The sequence below is a fragment of the Cloeon dipterum genome, chromosome 3 (assembly GCF_949628265.1).
Source record: "Cloeon dipterum chromosome 3, ieCloDipt1.1, whole genome shotgun sequence".
Classification (NCBI taxonomy): Eukaryota; Metazoa; Arthropoda; class Insecta; order Ephemeroptera; family Baetidae; genus Cloeon; species Cloeon dipterum.
The window spans coordinates 26226635-26241785 of NC_088788.1; the positions used below are offsets into that span (position 1 = coordinate 26226635).

General features: G+C 42.6%; 4 protein-coding genes across 6 annotated transcripts; 1 reads left to right on the forward strand and 3 right to left on the reverse strand.

Annotated features, from left to right (window-relative positions):
- Positions 1-21: 21 nt before the first annotated feature.
- On the reverse strand, positions 22-5491 carry LOC135938846 (ribosome biogenesis protein BMS1 homolog). The gene is made up of 7 exons (XM_065482809.1): positions 5060-5491; positions 4467-4997; positions 2775-3902; positions 2196-2559; positions 1692-2031; positions 969-1365; positions 22-740 (listed from the first exon to the last, which is right to left on the reverse strand). The coding sequence occupies exons 1-7, from the start codon at positions 5342-5344 to the stop codon at positions 69-71; spliced, it is 3717 nt and encodes a 1238-aa protein (XP_065338881.1). The 5' UTR covers positions 5345-5491; the 3' UTR covers positions 22-68.
- A 285-nt stretch (positions 5492-5776) lies between these two features.
- LOC135938848 (transmembrane protein 41A-B-like) lies at positions 5777-6995 on the forward strand. The gene is made up of 5 exons (XM_065482812.1): positions 5777-6028; positions 6090-6245; positions 6304-6465; positions 6523-6661; positions 6717-6995. The coding sequence occupies exons 1-5, from the start codon at positions 5930-5932 to the stop codon at positions 6905-6907; spliced, it is 747 nt and encodes a 248-aa protein (XP_065338884.1). The 5' UTR covers positions 5777-5929; the 3' UTR covers positions 6908-6995.
- Positions 6996-7033: 38 nt separating this feature from the next.
- Positions 7034-9360, reverse strand: Uba5 (Ubiquitin-like activating enzyme 5). Its single transcript, XM_065482810.1, has 7 exons — positions 9108-9360; positions 8918-9053; positions 8145-8341; positions 7902-8088; positions 7721-7848; positions 7460-7671; positions 7034-7307 (listed from the first exon to the last, which is right to left on the reverse strand). Exons 1-7 carry the CDS (start codon positions 9272-9274, stop codon positions 7132-7134), a joined length of 1203 nt encoding a protein of 400 aa, XP_065338882.1. The 5' UTR covers positions 9275-9360; the 3' UTR covers positions 7034-7131.
- A 178-nt stretch (positions 9361-9538) lies between these two features.
- On the reverse strand, positions 9539-15007 carry LOC135941387 (retinoblastoma-like protein 1). Of its 3 annotated transcripts, XM_065486883.1 has the most exons (16): positions 14922-15007; positions 14477-14634; positions 13910-14037; positions 13641-13847; positions 13391-13581; positions 13138-13298; positions 12935-13082; positions 12686-12795; positions 12243-12608; positions 11792-11998; positions 11488-11740; positions 11097-11233; positions 10761-11043; positions 10483-10586; positions 10253-10429; positions 9539-10172 (listed from the first exon to the last, which is right to left on the reverse strand). In XM_065486883.1, exons 2-16 carry the CDS (start codon positions 14612-14614, stop codon positions 9987-9989), a joined length of 2796 nt encoding a protein of 931 aa, XP_065342955.1. In that variant the 5' UTR covers positions 14615-14634; positions 14922-15007; the 3' UTR covers positions 9539-9986. The 3 variants fall into 3 exon arrangements, with proteins under 3 accessions (XP_065342955.1, XP_065342956.1, XP_065342954.1); XM_065486884.1 differs by lacking the exon at positions 14922-15007 and having other exon boundaries at positions 11097-11230; positions 14477-14719; XM_065486882.1 differs by lacking the exon at positions 14922-15007 and having other exon boundaries at positions 14477-14718.
- Positions 15008-15151: the final 144 nt, after the last annotated feature.

Sequence of the window (15151 nt, forward strand, 5' to 3'; positions counted from 1 at the left end):
TTTTAATTAAAACAGAAGGTATTATTGAAAGTGTGTCCTTTTAATAACAGGAAAATAAATTCTACAATTTAATCATCTTTCTTTTTCCTCTTCTCCATTTTGCTTATGTTCCTAAAGATCTCCTTGCGCAGCGTCTTTTCCCTCTTGCTCTTCCTTGCCTCCTCCTTCTGTAGCTGGGCCCTGTGCGCGGCCATCCTGACCGCGGTGGCCTTCTTCAGGGTCTCTTGTTTGTGCTCGAAGGTGGTCTTAAGCCGCCTCATCAGCTCATGCGCCTTTTGCTCGTGCTTCTCCAGCACAACCGCCACTCGTTGCGACTCAAGTTCCATTTTCCTCTGGTCCCTCTTCACAACCATCTTGGGCTTGTCCTCATAGGGCAGTTGCCGCTGAAGGCTTCTTGGGATGGACAGGGGCGCTGGGGCCACTTCCTTGCGCTCGATCGGTAAGTACAGTGAGTCCAGCTGCGCCTCGTTCCTGATTCCCTTCTCCCTCTTTAATTCGCCGAGTGATTTGGCGCCCTTCCACTTGTTCTTCTGCTCGGTCGGCAGCAGCAGTGACGTCACTGGCGCGTAGAACTGAGGGATTTTCACCTGGTACCACGTGCGGCAGAAGACAATGTCGCTCAGCAGGATTCTGTCTTCGAAAGTGGCTCTGAACGAGCCTTCTGGTTTGCCCACCGCCTTTTTAATCTGGCCACGGATGCCAGACACGGTTTTTACTCTTGCTCCTTCAAATTTGGCGACCTGAAACATTTATTTTGAAATTAATCTCTTGCTTCAATATAAAAAATGTGTGCTTAAATATAATAAAAAGGTTGCTGTAGAGAACACAGAAGATATTTTTGGGTGGTAATGTGGTAATATATTGATTTTGAGTTGTTTTAATTCAAGTAAAATAATCGGCTGCCGTCTTAAAATTTTCTGGTTTTGCTAAACACAAAATTTAGAATAGTAAATAAAGTTTTCGCATACCTCAAGACTTGAGGTGAACATTCCCTGGATGAAAGCAGTCTTCTTGTAGATCTTGAGTGGTGTTCCAACGAGCTTGAGCTTCTTCATCACCTGAGCCGATTTGTCCAGCTCAAGCACAGTGCCGGTGGCTGCGATGCGGAAGCCGGTCTGGCGCACAGACACGTCCTGCACGGCGAGGAAACCGGTGCCCTTGGGCGAGATGGGCCCCCAGAAGTGCGACAGGCAAGCCACGTGCTGCGGCGTGTACTTGAGATAACGGTTGCGCATGTTGTCCTCTTGCTTTGAATAAAGAGGCAGCGTCTGGAAGCGGCGCCAGCCGAGCGAGAAGATCAGCGGGTCCTTTGTCTTGAGGGTCTTGGAAAACCAGCGGTGGCGCTTTGTGCGGGCTTGAACGTAGCTGCAGGCAAAATTGAATGAGAGTTGCCTATTTATTTGTATTTTCTAAAATATTCTGGATATCTATTAAAAAATGTCTAAAAGACAGCAGATTTTAGATAAACAATACTTAAAAATAACTAAATAAATTAATATCATACACTGAATAAAAATTATTTTGTCAATATTAAGCACAAATTTTTCTCTGGTAAAAAATAGGACGTAATTTTCTTAGGTAAAATGTTGAAAAAAATTAATAATTACACTATAAGTGATAATCATAATAACTATACGTAAAAAGACGCATAATTTAATTGCCTAAAAATGTTTTGAAAAACATTTTTTTACCCGATATTCTCCTCGCCAGGATTCAGCCCTCCAAGAATGATGGGGTACTTGGGGTCAAAATTGGTGATCATCTCGCAGGGCATGTTGGTCAACTCGACACGCACGTACATGCCGGGGCGGTAACCCTCAAGCTGGACTCGCATCTCGTCATCCATGTGCTCAAACTCCTTCTGATTGAGCTGCGCCTGCTGGCTCATCTCCTGTTTCAGCTCGTCGTAGTAGGTTTTTCCACCATCCGTGTCATCATACTCAGCATCGAATTTCTCCTTCAGCTTCCTTTTCTTTTCGATCATCCGTTTTCTGCGCTCTTCAGGCGTCTCATCCTTTTCAGAGGGTTTGCCTAAACATTTTGCAGTAATTCAGGGCTCATTAATCAGCAAACTCAATTGTTATTTGATATGAATGTTAGAATTATTCAAAGATTGTATTCCCAAAAAAATACGAAGCCATTAGAAATTACAACTGGCTTCACTTTTTTCGTTTTAAAAATGTAATTCAACTAACCTGATTCATGTTTCTCGCCCGTCTCAAGGTCTTCAAAGTCACCGTCTTCGTCAAGGTCGTCCATTTCTAGTAGATCGTTGGCGTCCTCCTCCTCCTTCCACTTTCCAGTCACAAAGCAGTCCCTGATCAAGTCCCGGACGTGCTCCTGCTTCCAGTCTCGCTGGTGTGTAGGGTCAGGGAAGCGAGACACATCTTCTCTGTTCCTTAGTGACCGCTCCTCCAGCTTCTGGCCCTGCGCCAAATTCACCTTGCGGAAGAGGCCACCCAGCTCTCCACCCATGTCATCTTCGTCGTCGCTGTCCTTCGCCAGGTTGCTCTCGCCATAGACTAGCTTACGCAAGCTAACTGTTGTGGCTTGTCTCTCCTGTGAGTTAAAATTATTTAAAATCGTGGGACTAATAAAGTTGTTTAAATTTAACATTGCCAATAAATATAATTCAAATAAACTCTAAATTGCGAAAGTTTGAACACCAGATTTGAGGACCCCTGGTTGATTTTGTGACATACAATTAAGAGATAGTTGAATTACTCTTCGTATTTCATTCAACCGACACCTAATCCTATAGGCTCATAATTTACCTGGTAGGCCAGGGCCGCTTTCTGTGCCAAGTTATCTTTCCACTTCATTGCAGAACCCTCAGCAGTATCCTCGTCACTGGCTCCTTCAAAGTCAGACATCTGGATGTCATCATCATCTTCTTCCTTAGAATTCTCCGCTTCTTGCTGAGCCTTCAGGTTGATCCTCTTTTCAGCCTGTTCGATGCTGGCCAATGCCTGTGCTACCTTGGCTCTTGTCTCCTCGTCCTTAGATTTGGGAGGCCTTTTGGCCACGGGGATGGGGGCTTCCACCTCGTCCTCCTCTTCCACTGGCTCATACTCGAGGTCACTAAGGTCGGACAAGCTGTCCGCGTCACTGTCCTCGCCCAGCTCCTGCAACAATTTCCTTTCTGCCAACGCAACTGAAGATTTTTTCTGCTTTTTCGCAGGCGGCGGCTCATCTACCTCATCTCTATTGCTTTCTTGTGTCTGCCACGGAACATCCACTTTCACGCTAGTGTCCACTTTTGTCCTCAATGGGCCTGGCTTTCGCATCACTTTCTCTTTACCGTTCAGCTTCGGAGCAACCGTCACAGTTTCTTCCTCGCTCTCCTCATCCTGTTCACTCTCTTCACTCCCCTCCTCTTCCTTTTCACTCCCATCATCCTCGTTCTCGCTTGCCTCATCTTCATTTTCACCCTCTGCGTCACTCTCCTCCTCAGCGTCTGTCCACTCGTCCTCATCTACCTTGCGACCCCAGTTGGAGGCGACGATCGCCTCCGAAGTCGAGAACAACTGCATCTGCGACATTTGCATCTTCTGGTCCATCGTCTGCTGCGTGTCCTTCATTCCGGACACCAGCTCGGTCTGCTCGTTGTCCGGCTGATGATGGAAAGAGTGGCTGCCGGCCAGCTCAACGTAGACTGCGTCCTTGTCGTACACAATGCCGCCCACCCCAGAGAACGGGGCGTAGATCAGTCGCTCCTTCTCGATGAGCACTCGCTTCTTGAGCTTGTCTGGCAGCGGACAAGGATCTGGCAAGAAAGACACATCCTTGATGGGGTGGTCGCCTGCGCCGGGGATGTGGACGCTGCTCTTCTTGTTCAGAGGTACACCACGAACCCAGCCGTAGAGACACAGCGTGCGGTCAGTCTTTTCATTCTGGCGCACCTGAAACGAAAGGAATAAACATTATTTTACTGGTAAATTTAAACTATCACTCTGACAAAAAAAGTAGTCTTATCTAATAATCAAGTGCATTGAAAAATCTAGAAAGTAACTTTATTTTTCGTCATTTAAGAGTAAAGGTGTTAAATTTAATGGGGGAAAATTCTTTAGTTTGAGCTGGGTTGGAGGTGGAGTTTTCAAAGAAAAGTTGCTAGTTTAGTAAGGAAGTGAAATTTTTAAAATTGCTTAAGGAGAGCAATACCAAACACTAATCACTTCCTAGCAGAAACAGCTAATAGAAAAATTCAACCTCCAACTGACGAAAGGAATTTTTCTACAGTTAATTTAGCATCATAGCTTAAAAATCATTCTTAATCGGACTAGTCATCATTCCACTACCTCCCAACTGGTTAAATTAATATATTGAAATACCCCCTTAGGTCACATAAATTTACCAATTTATATTTTCATAAAATAATCTTCTAGGAAAAATTATTTTTGCAAACGTAATTAATTTGTATTTTTTCGGTATTCCTGTTAAGTTTAAGAATGGTATTTTTCACTCACTTGCTCAGGGGGAGTAATGTCTTCAATGCGATCAGCCAGCAGGTAGGGATGGGTCGAGCGCCAGGTGAGCGGCCTAAACTTCATCACCGAGATGAACCGGCCGAGGTTCTTGATCTCGTTGCGAAGGTACTCCCCATGCACCATGCCTGAGAGGTAGAAGAGCTTAGCCCCGGCGTAGACCTCGGTCCAAAAGCGGTGCTTGAGCTGCTTCTTAGTACGCCTCATGGTCTTCATGTTTGTGAACATGTCCAGGTGGGTCAGCACACCCATGATCCGGGGCATACCATGCACCTGGCAGATGTTGAGGAACTCGAAGATCTCCATCTCAAAGCCAAAGCTGGCGTCCACCATTAACAACACTAGGTCGGCCACCTTTGCCAGGTCGATCATCGAGTTGATATCGTTGTTACACTCGACAAAGGTGATGCGTCGCTTCTTGCCTGACACGATAGTCACAGGGCCCTGAATGCTGGACAAGGGCTTACGGGTGAAGTTGCGGATCAGGCACTGAATAAGGGTGCTCTTGCCGACCTGAATTTGGCGAATACAATATTAGAATTTGACATGACGAATTGAAACAAGCCCGAGCAAACCTTTGGAGGGCCAACCACAGCCACAAGCACTGGAGGCGGAAGAACCGGATTCCGGTCGACGACTGGAATGTGCTGCTTTTTGGTCTGAATATCCTCCTTGCGCCGGAATTGCCTCTCCGCCTTTACTGCAGAGTTGAACGTGAAGGCCTTCGGATTGCGTTGTTTTGCGGTCAAATCTTGAACGTGCGGATTTTTCTTCTTTTTCTTCTCGGCCTTGCGGCCCGCATTGCGTTCACGATGCGACTTTTTCTTGTCCAGCGCCTCGCTGAAGTCATCGCCTGCCATTTTTTAGATTTATTTAAGAGGACTTCCCTGACGTTTGCCTTGCAATTAACACTAAAAGTTTTCCATTGAGCCAGTAAAAAGTGAAAAAAAGCCGGTGTTATTTTTGCTCATGCCGCAAATCGCTGCACGCTGCACACATGGAGTCCACTCGTGTTTTCGTTTTCTATATAATCATCGATCATGAAATCAGTGTTGCAACGTAACTAGTGGAGAGGGCCGAGCTAATTACCAACGGCTCGAGTGATTTTTCGAGCTTAATTAATTAAAAATTTTAAAATGCAAAAAAATATTTTCTCTGAGCAAAACAAATGTTAATGGAAAATTAAATTAAACAGTTACATACATGAAACTGTGAAAAGTTTGTAGCGTTGGTACGTTGGTAGTACATAATGGTAGTAATGAAAGAAGAAAGAAGCTGAAATTGAACATAAACAAAAACACTCCTTCTCCCACTATGCTAGAATTTCAGTCTTCATTCTTCATTCGTTGACCAATCGACCGAACTTTGACACCACCTTTATGGGCACTCATAAGCTAATTCTGTGTTAACAAAGTAATATTATTTATTCGTCTTACATCTCCAGAATGGAGAAAATTTTCTTCATCATTCCTATTTTATTGATTGCAACGGGATGGCTTGTATTTCTCACAACCCTTGCGCCGCAAGTTACCTTGGAAAAAGAGGTTTAACTCATCCACTTAGAAAAATTAAACTGGTCGTGATAACTCAGATTTATTTTTACAGACTCGTCTTCAGTTCCCGAGTAATCTCCAAGAGTTGCAAGATCTTGCTCGATTGATGTCTGCGTATTACGCGAAAAATTGGTTCTACGTCCTCATCTTGTTTGGCAGCGCTTACCTCTACAAGCAGTCCTTCATGATCCCTGGCTCTGTTCTTTTGGTAACTTTAACATTCAGAACTGAAATTCTTGATGGTGCAACCTCTGTCACGCACGCAGAATGTCCTTGGAGGTGCTCTCTTCGATTTAAAAATAGCTTTTCCACTCGTGTGCACACTGACTGGACTGGGCGCCTCGTTCTGCTTTCTGCTAGCCAGATATTTTGGGAAGGATTTCATTCAGAACAAATTCCCAAACAAGATCATGTGGCTGCAGCAACAGGTTTGCGTGTACAAACTACTTTGTATTGCGTTGCATCTCATTGTTGTTTGCTTGCAGGTTGAGCAAAACAAGGAACGACTCCCCTACTATTTGCTTTTCTTAAGACTGTTTCCCATGAGCCCCAACTGGCTAATCAATGTACTAAGTCCCTTAGCTGGAATTCCGCTGCCCCTTTTCGCTCTCACCGCTACGATAGGTATAATTTTGTGCTTCCAGTTTCAACCGCCAGACTCACATAGAAAATAAAATAGGTTTGATGCCATACAACTATGTCTGTGTTCACTCTGGGAAGATGTTGGCCAGTCTCAAGTCCCTGGATGACTTGTTCAGCTTTTCCACCCTGATGCAAATGGCCGTTATAGCCATTGTCGCCCTTGGGCCAAGCATGCTGATCAAAAAGACCAGCTTTGCAGAACAAGCACAGCGTCAGAAAGCAGATTGATTCATTCTTTCTTTTTTAAGACTGTGGTAAGCTATTTTTAATTTTGTAAGTGTCAATGTTTGATATTTATAAAGCACGTTGATGTTCATTATTACATGTTTCAATTATTTAATAATACAAGCAAAATCAAGCAGAAAAATATATTTAATAAGTAACAAAAAGCTTTTTAAAACTTAAAAATATATCAGCGAGTATATCAGATAATGAGAATGTCAGCTGTGCTTTTAAAGGTTTCCCATCTGCCTTTGCAATTCTTCCAAACTCAATTCCGTGTCTTGAACTAAATCTCCTGCATCATCAGAAGTAGGGGCAGGGACTGTGTAGGCTAATTTTATTCCAGTAGCTATTTCTTTTTCCTCAGGCTCAACATCAGGCTCATTTTCTCCCACTAGACTAATTCCTGGATAAACAAAAGATTAAAAATTTAGCAACTCATGTTATTTGAATATCGAACAATTTGGAAAAAATTGAATTGATAAAAAAACGCAAGTACTTCGCATTTCTCGGGATTTTTTTTTCAATATTTGATTGTAAAGGAATTAAATGACCAACCCCAATCATTGTCTTCATGGACAACGTCCTCCTCGTCTTCCTTATTTGCAGCACCAGTTGGAGTTTGTGGTCTGTCTTTCATTTCAAGCTGCTTAGATCTGCAGTTTGAGTCATCACACGTTGGATTGGGCTTTATCCTCATAGTTGGGAAGAAATCTTGCATGGCGTTGTATCCCAAGTAGTAAGATACAGTGCCAAAACCTAGTAGCTTCCTAAAATCATTTTCAGCATTTGTGGAAATGATGATGCAGCCAGTCTCACTTTAAAGTATTTTGTGCCAGCATTCCAGCAACAATTCCCATGGTCGTTGGCAAACTGGCTGCGCAGACTCCTTCTCTCTTCAGGGTTTTCTCGTCGATTTGAGACGCTACCACTAATGGAGGCGCGCACTGAAATGAAACAAATCAGGCGATATTCCTATTTTGTAACAAAAATGAATTACAGCAAAGCAAGCTGTCACTCCGGGCACGATGAGCTGGATGTGTCCCGAAACGGCGTTTTCCGCCACACCAGACTCAAACCATGTCTGGCCCAGTTCATTGCAAGCGGTATTGATGGCCATTCTAGCCTCGTAGTTGTCCACGCAGCTGAGCACTAGATCCACAGGGCTTCCAGTTAAACTGCCATTGCTGCAAAGCAAATAATTATTGAAAAGTGTTTAAAATCAATTTTAGAAGGAACAAACGAAATAATTTTGCAGAAGTTGTCAAAGTTGTCTACTGTCGTGATATTGTAGTTGTAGGTCTCGATTTGAGTGTCAGGGTTGATGCCCTGGAGCGTCATGGCTGCAGCCTGCACCTTGGACATTCCTGCTTGATCAGGAGTGAAGAACAGCCTGTTCATGTTGGCCAGCTCCACTTTGTCATAGTCAAACAAGATGAGCTGCACCAAAAGATTCGATCAGGATTTGGTAAAGGGTGTCAGAATAAAGCTTAATAATAATCTTGGTTGCATTTTTATGCAATGAAGGCAAAAAACTTTCTAAATTATGCTTTCAAAAAATTACAAATTTTTGCAATTTTTCAATCGCGGGTTTTTTGGACGCTCATATTTATTTTTTAATATAACAATTATAACCATTCGCACCTAAATTGGATGCAATTAGGATATATGAAGAAAACCCTGTGCTGCTAATATATTCACGCCTAATTATAGACATAAAAATAATGACATTTTGCAACGTTTGCAACATTAATTTTAGATCCTTTAGATCCGATAAAAAATTGCTCAAATTATGTGTCTTTGCCATGACCTGCAGACCATATATTCGAACCATATTAAGGTGTGTTCCAGCCTTGAATCACACGTCATTTAGGTACGAAAATATCAATAAAACAACTAATTTTGTATTATATTTGTTCATCAAATCATAATTTAAATAATCATTTAAAATTGGCAAAGTAAAGAGATTATTTTTAACCCCAACTTTTTGACCAAACCTGAAAGTGTCGACCTCACCTTTCCAACTCCACATCTGGTGAGCATCTCCGCAGTGACACTTCCAACCCCTCCAACGCCGACGACGATCACGCTCATCTGCCTGATGCGCTCGTAATTCTCGACGACTCCCATCCTTTGCAGTGCCATGAGACGGCTGGAGGAAATACTCTTCTGGTTAAATTGACGAGTTGCCATCGTGTCGGCTTACCTGTAAGGATTTGAGTCGACGACTTCAGCCGACATATGCCCGATTTTCTCCCGTTTCGTGACAGCACCCTCATTCTTGCGCCGCTCGTGCTCCAGAAGTTCCTGAGCCTCTTTCAGCTTCAACTCAAGGCGCTGAACTTTCAACTTCAGATCGCTGCTGCTTGACATCTTGGTGACTTAAAGATTCAGCCCTCGCCTTGCTGTTGTGAGTCGTACGCCAGCTGTCAGAACTGGAGCTTGATTATTTGCTTTCCCTTTTCTCACTACGCCCTCGCGCTTTAAACGTGTCAGCGCATTGCTACCAACTGAATGATCACCATGCCTTTAGAATTCCGTATGATTTCTCCTTTATCTATTCCTAAAGCATTAACCTTGTCATGACTGAAATTATTTAAAATATAAATAATGTTGAAAAAAATGAAACGAAACTGATTTACAGTGGTTAAACTTGATATTTATTAATCTTACACAAGTTCAATCGTGAAATAATAAAACAATAATGATGATAGGGTGAAGTCATTACTGCGATAGGATCAAAGGAATCAACATGTACAGATTGATTTAGCTTCCTGACCACCCAATTTAAAAAGGCAAGCGAGGAGACACCTCTTACAAATTTTACTCCAGCTGCGCCACAAAAATGCTTATTCCAAAAACACAGTCCACACAAACGATGAACATGCTGGCGTTCGTTTATCTATTTACTGCCAAATTTGTAACAGTATGCATTCCAAATTTGTCTAGACACTTTGGTCAGCCAAGTATTAAATCAAAATTTTCTCTTGAGAGCCAATGATAAAATGAATAAGTGTGCGTACATATTATATGCATTTACATTATCAAATATTTGACAAACATATATCATAATTGCATTTATCATTTACTCTTGGCTCCTGCTCAATCTGTCATCAAGTATGTGCTGGATTTTGCGTACAACCGCGAGCGGTTTCTTGGGCGGAGAAACGTCCAAATTGGTACCATTGGCTTCCGCATCGTCAAGAGAAATGGTGCGCTTGCCCAGAACGGGAACTGGCGAGCTCACTAACTTGTTGATCTGCTTCAGAGTCTGCAAAACAGAACATGTCGTCATTTCCCAGCTCACAAACATTTACGTTACATTAATCGAACAATCTTTCTCATACTTACATCATTCGGGCTCCTGCTGAACAGGTACTGCAGTGTTCCTGCTGCTTTCACTGGCGAGTCTATCAAACTTGTCTTGTCCAAGGCGCTAATGTACACTTTGCTGTAACCGTTTATCTGCACCTTGGGCGACATCGGTGCTGCTTTTTGAGTGGGCAGCGGAGACAGCAACAAAGAAGACTGAAAATTCCAAATTAATCTTGGCTCCATTAATTGTTTTGAATTCTACTCACTGTGTTGGCTGAGTCTGAGAGTTTTACAGAGAAGGGCCGCATGTGCACAACGTACACAGAGTTGTAGAAGACTATGAGATCACCTCGTTCTTCAGTACCGTCCTCTGAAAAGTTAAGTCTGATGTTATAATTCATTGAAATCAGGGTTGCATACTTGAAATAGTGAGATAAATTTATTTGGAGAAAATATCAAACAATAGAAAATAAGACTGGAAATTCAGCTAATGCTGACGAGGGCAAAAGCTAGTGAGGTAATAAAATATTATATCTTAAGTTACCTCTGAGACGAAGGAGAACTTTGCGGTACACATGGGAGGCTGACTGGGGAAGGTCGCGGTAGTGGTGCATTATGGTCCTGAACTCCCTGTTCTGACTGGTCACTTTGCATATTACGTAGATGGCACACATGATCAGTTGGTCCAGGTGGCGATCTCTGAGCAGCGAGTGCGCGTGATGTGTAATAGAATACTCAAGGTTGGTCCAGATCTTCTTGAGGTCCTCCTCGCCCAGGTTCAGCATTTTGCACAACGCCTTCAGTCTTGTAGAGGCCAGGTAGTAAAACTGCAAACAGATCAAATGTAGACGCCAGCCCAAAATTGATTCTTTTCAATTACCTTTCTAAGGAACATGGCGAGAGGGCCAGTAACCTTTGGCTTTAGGCTGTCCCTCGCAGACTGGCCTTGAATGATGACGGAGCCACCACTCTGGACGGAGATCGGTATGTATCTTTGGCCATCACCACCTTGCACTGCTGTTTAGAATAAAATGTGGATTAGCAATTTATTTAGCTAAGATCTAAAAAGATCCTGTTAAATTAGGTGACTTCGAGATGCTGTGATTTGTAATCAGGCAACTTTACCTTTTACTGAGAATTTGGGCATAGGTAAATAATTATGACCTATATTATATGAAAATTGAAATGTCTGAAATGCAGACTTGTAGCACTCTCGAGCACAGTATTATATATACAACGCATTTCAGCCATTAATAATTTTTGAGACTCACTTGTTATGTTGATAGAGACTTTGGCACCGCTGGAGGTCGTGAGAAGACTTTGTCCAGGGCGAGTAGTAATCAAGTTCCTCATGGGAGAACCAAGGTGCGCAGTGTTTGGGTTCAGGAGCGTTTGAATGCCGTCGTCGTCAGGTAGGCGGACATCTTCATAGGTGGGCAGAGGAACTCCTATGAACTTGTTGATTTCATTCCACAGCGGACTTGATCTCTTCCAGACCAAACTTTCCAGGATTTGTTCTTCGATCTAACATAGGCTTATTAGCAAAGAGATGGATTTAGGAGTTGTGTGACTTACAAATTGCAGATTTTTAATTGTGCCGCGCGACATTTTGTCAAAGGTGTTGATGACCATCACTTCGATCACCTTGTAGAAGTAATAAGGTTCAAGCTCTAGAGCCTCTAGGATCCAGGGAAACTTGCGCTGGCTGTTGTAGGAGAAAAGCACAACCTCCAAACAGCAGGCAAACAGCGCTTTTTGGCATAGCTCATTTTCCAAAACAGCCTGAAATAAATAAAGACATGGTTACTGATAGAATTTAAGACTGTTATTAAAAGTATTTTCCCAGTTTGTTATTTCATTAGTTCGCCCTAACGAAGTTCCACTTTAAAGTTTGAAAAAAAAAATCTTGAACTATCATAGCAGTACAAACAAGTAGCAAACATTTTTTTGATTTTGAAGTCCAACATGCTTTAAAGACGCATTTTTCAACAATTTTCTTTTCTGTTGAATCTGGAGACAAACTCACCGAAATTTTGTCACTGCCTTTCTTCTGTTGTTCGTCTAGAGTGGTTACTTCAAGCAGCATGTAGAACAGGGTGGTGCCAAGCTGCAGGCGCTTTTTGGCAAACTCGATGTGCGAGCCAGGAATCTCTCTTGTCTGCTGCGTGTAGGCAAAGATGAACTGCTCGCCCATGCTGGCAATGCGAGCTTCAATGGCGGCCTGCGGATTTGATGGGCACCCCTCGAAGATTTTGATCAGTGCCGCACTTGGCTTGGAGTCCCTGCCACGCAGCATCATTTGAAGTTTGCTTACAGACTCAATGGCGGTGGAAATTGGCGAGACACGCTGGTTCGACTCCATTTTGTTCAGGTAGTGGCCAGTTAGAGGTGTCTGTAATGTTGAAAGTATTAGTGTTCTGTTGCGAATTCAATAAGCGTTTTAAATTTTGTTATGTTTGCAGGTATTACCATTTTAGCTAAAGAGTTCATGCCAGGGATGCGCAGGTTTTGCACGTAATCGTTGACTTCAAACAGTTTTGAAGGTGAACCAACCTCCAGAGTAAACTCATCCTCAGAACCTTAAAAAATCAACCCTGTTATTCAAAGTTTCCAAAATGATTAATATTGAAATAAGTTTTACCATGATATAATATGGAAAAAAATGTATGCACTAATTGCAGTCAAAAACATTTTAGGCATAATCTATACAATACTCACTCAAGAAAGCACGTTCATCAAAGTCACTTTTGCTCAAGACAAAATCTTCATAGGACTTGTTGACTGCCTTGAAGTTAGCTTCAAAGGAGGTAGGCTCAAGCAGCCCACAGCGAGCGCCTGCTTCGGTTGGAGAATTTCCTCTCAGAACCTGCAAATTTTAATAAGTGAGGTGATGTCCTTGAGTTTAATATTGATCCATCTACCTCCAGTTCAAATTGCTTATCAATCAATTTGTTGAACCAGTAGCTTCGGATGCCATCTGCTTCATGCAGAATTCCATCATGGCTCCTGCACAGCTCAGCAAGAATGCAGGGCGGTTCCTCTGGCAGCTCGTAATCTTCCTTCAAGAAATTGTGTGGCAGACCTGAAGAATATATAAATTAATTCCAGAACTTAATTTATAACACGAAAACATTGATGAAACAAAAAGTAACAAGATCTAGAGAAACTACGTACCCATGAACTGCGGATTGATGAGATCTCTGCGATCAGCAAGAACTGCATTTCCATAGACAAAATTGCAGCAAACTAACAGGAGATGGTAGGAGTTGACCAGGTCATCCAAAATGTCTGGAATCTCAGACTTCGAGCTGATGAACAGGGTCCAGGTAAAGTCAAAGAGTTGGCCTGGAGTGCAGGGAGTATTCCTAATATGAAAGAATATTGGGTTAATAAAAGAATAATGCAAAAATCATGTGCAACTTGCTTTGGCTTTCTGGGGCGTCCTTTTTGACCCTCAGTAGGTGAGGGCTCAGGCTTGTGGAACATGTCATTGTAGATCAATCGATACTTCTTGAAGATGACCATGGAAACTGCAAAGCGTCTCTCCATTCGGTTGAGTCTGTCCTTGAATTCGGCACCTACATTGGCCATTTCAGCCCACTTCTTGGCTTTCTCCAGAAACTGCATCAGGCTGGAAAGCAGGTGGGGAATACAATCCTTGCTCTAAAGATTCACCTGGCCTGATACACGTACCTGATGTTGCAGTGCTTGAGGAGTTGCATGAAAGAAACTCCGTTGCCCTCAATCTGATCCAGACCGGCATCCTTCAATCGCCTGCAGGCAACGAATAGGGCGCAGCAAAGCCAGTGTCGTTGATCGCCCTGGAAATATTCAGAGAAAAATTATTTCCTCATATCTTTAGGCAAGATATTTTGAAAAGCCAAATTAATGCGGTTTATTTTGAATATGTACAGTATGATAGTTGCGATATGTAACAAAAATGGAGCATTAAAAGGTGAGCCTGGGTCCAAATCACTTCCGCAGATAAAATATTGGCTGATATAGTAAGGCTCCTTGTAGGTTAACTGGCAACCATGCTCAATAATACATAATGCCGCGATTAGTATTACAAAATCAAATGGGCAGGATATGGAAACGTGGGTTAGGTGAACCGAAAATGAAATAAGTGTGTTCTGTGGCAATCCTCGAAGAAAAATTTACATAGCCCTTGAGGCAAAAATTACAAGCGCTTGATATAATGCTGGTTTAGACCGTAGATCAGAAATTCAGGCTGTAAATCAAATTCAAATCACAACCAACCTCGAGCGTAAAATTGGTCTTGGTAGAGGTATAGCTGTGCCAGGCCTCCTCTGTAGCGATCTGGTCCATATTGAGCGTGGAGCAGACATCATCGTAAAACTTTTTGACGGACTCGTCCGTTTGTTCAGTCGTGCCCATCTTCTATACCCGAAAATTCGCTAAAAAACAACAATATTTCGCTTCACCATGTATCAGCTCACTCAGGGGGAGAGACTCAAGTAATGGCGCGAACGGCGGGATTTCTCATGAAAACTAGCTAAAATAGTCCTACGCGACAGCTCGTGACCCTGGGAAATTACGCTTTAGAAAATAGATCTGTACAAAAAAATTATTTTCTATAGGCTTGACTGCCATAAACTGCAAGGAAAGGAATTTAATATAACTAAAAATCGATCAATATCAAAACAAACAAATATATATCAAAATTTAAAATAAATCTACATACCAAAATTTTTGATGAAATAAAAGCCACGTAAAGAGCGCGAAAACGCAGCTTGGATAAGTGAGTAGTAGGAAACGTAGGCGCGACAGGCGCGTCGGCTTGGCTGTATTGAAAGTACTTAACATAGGCGGCGCTTCGAACGTTTGAAAACAGGAACAGGACAGGAACACACATAATCCGAACGCAAAATCGTCTTGTGCTTGCGTTTGTTGAGTTTTATTGGTGGCGTTGGT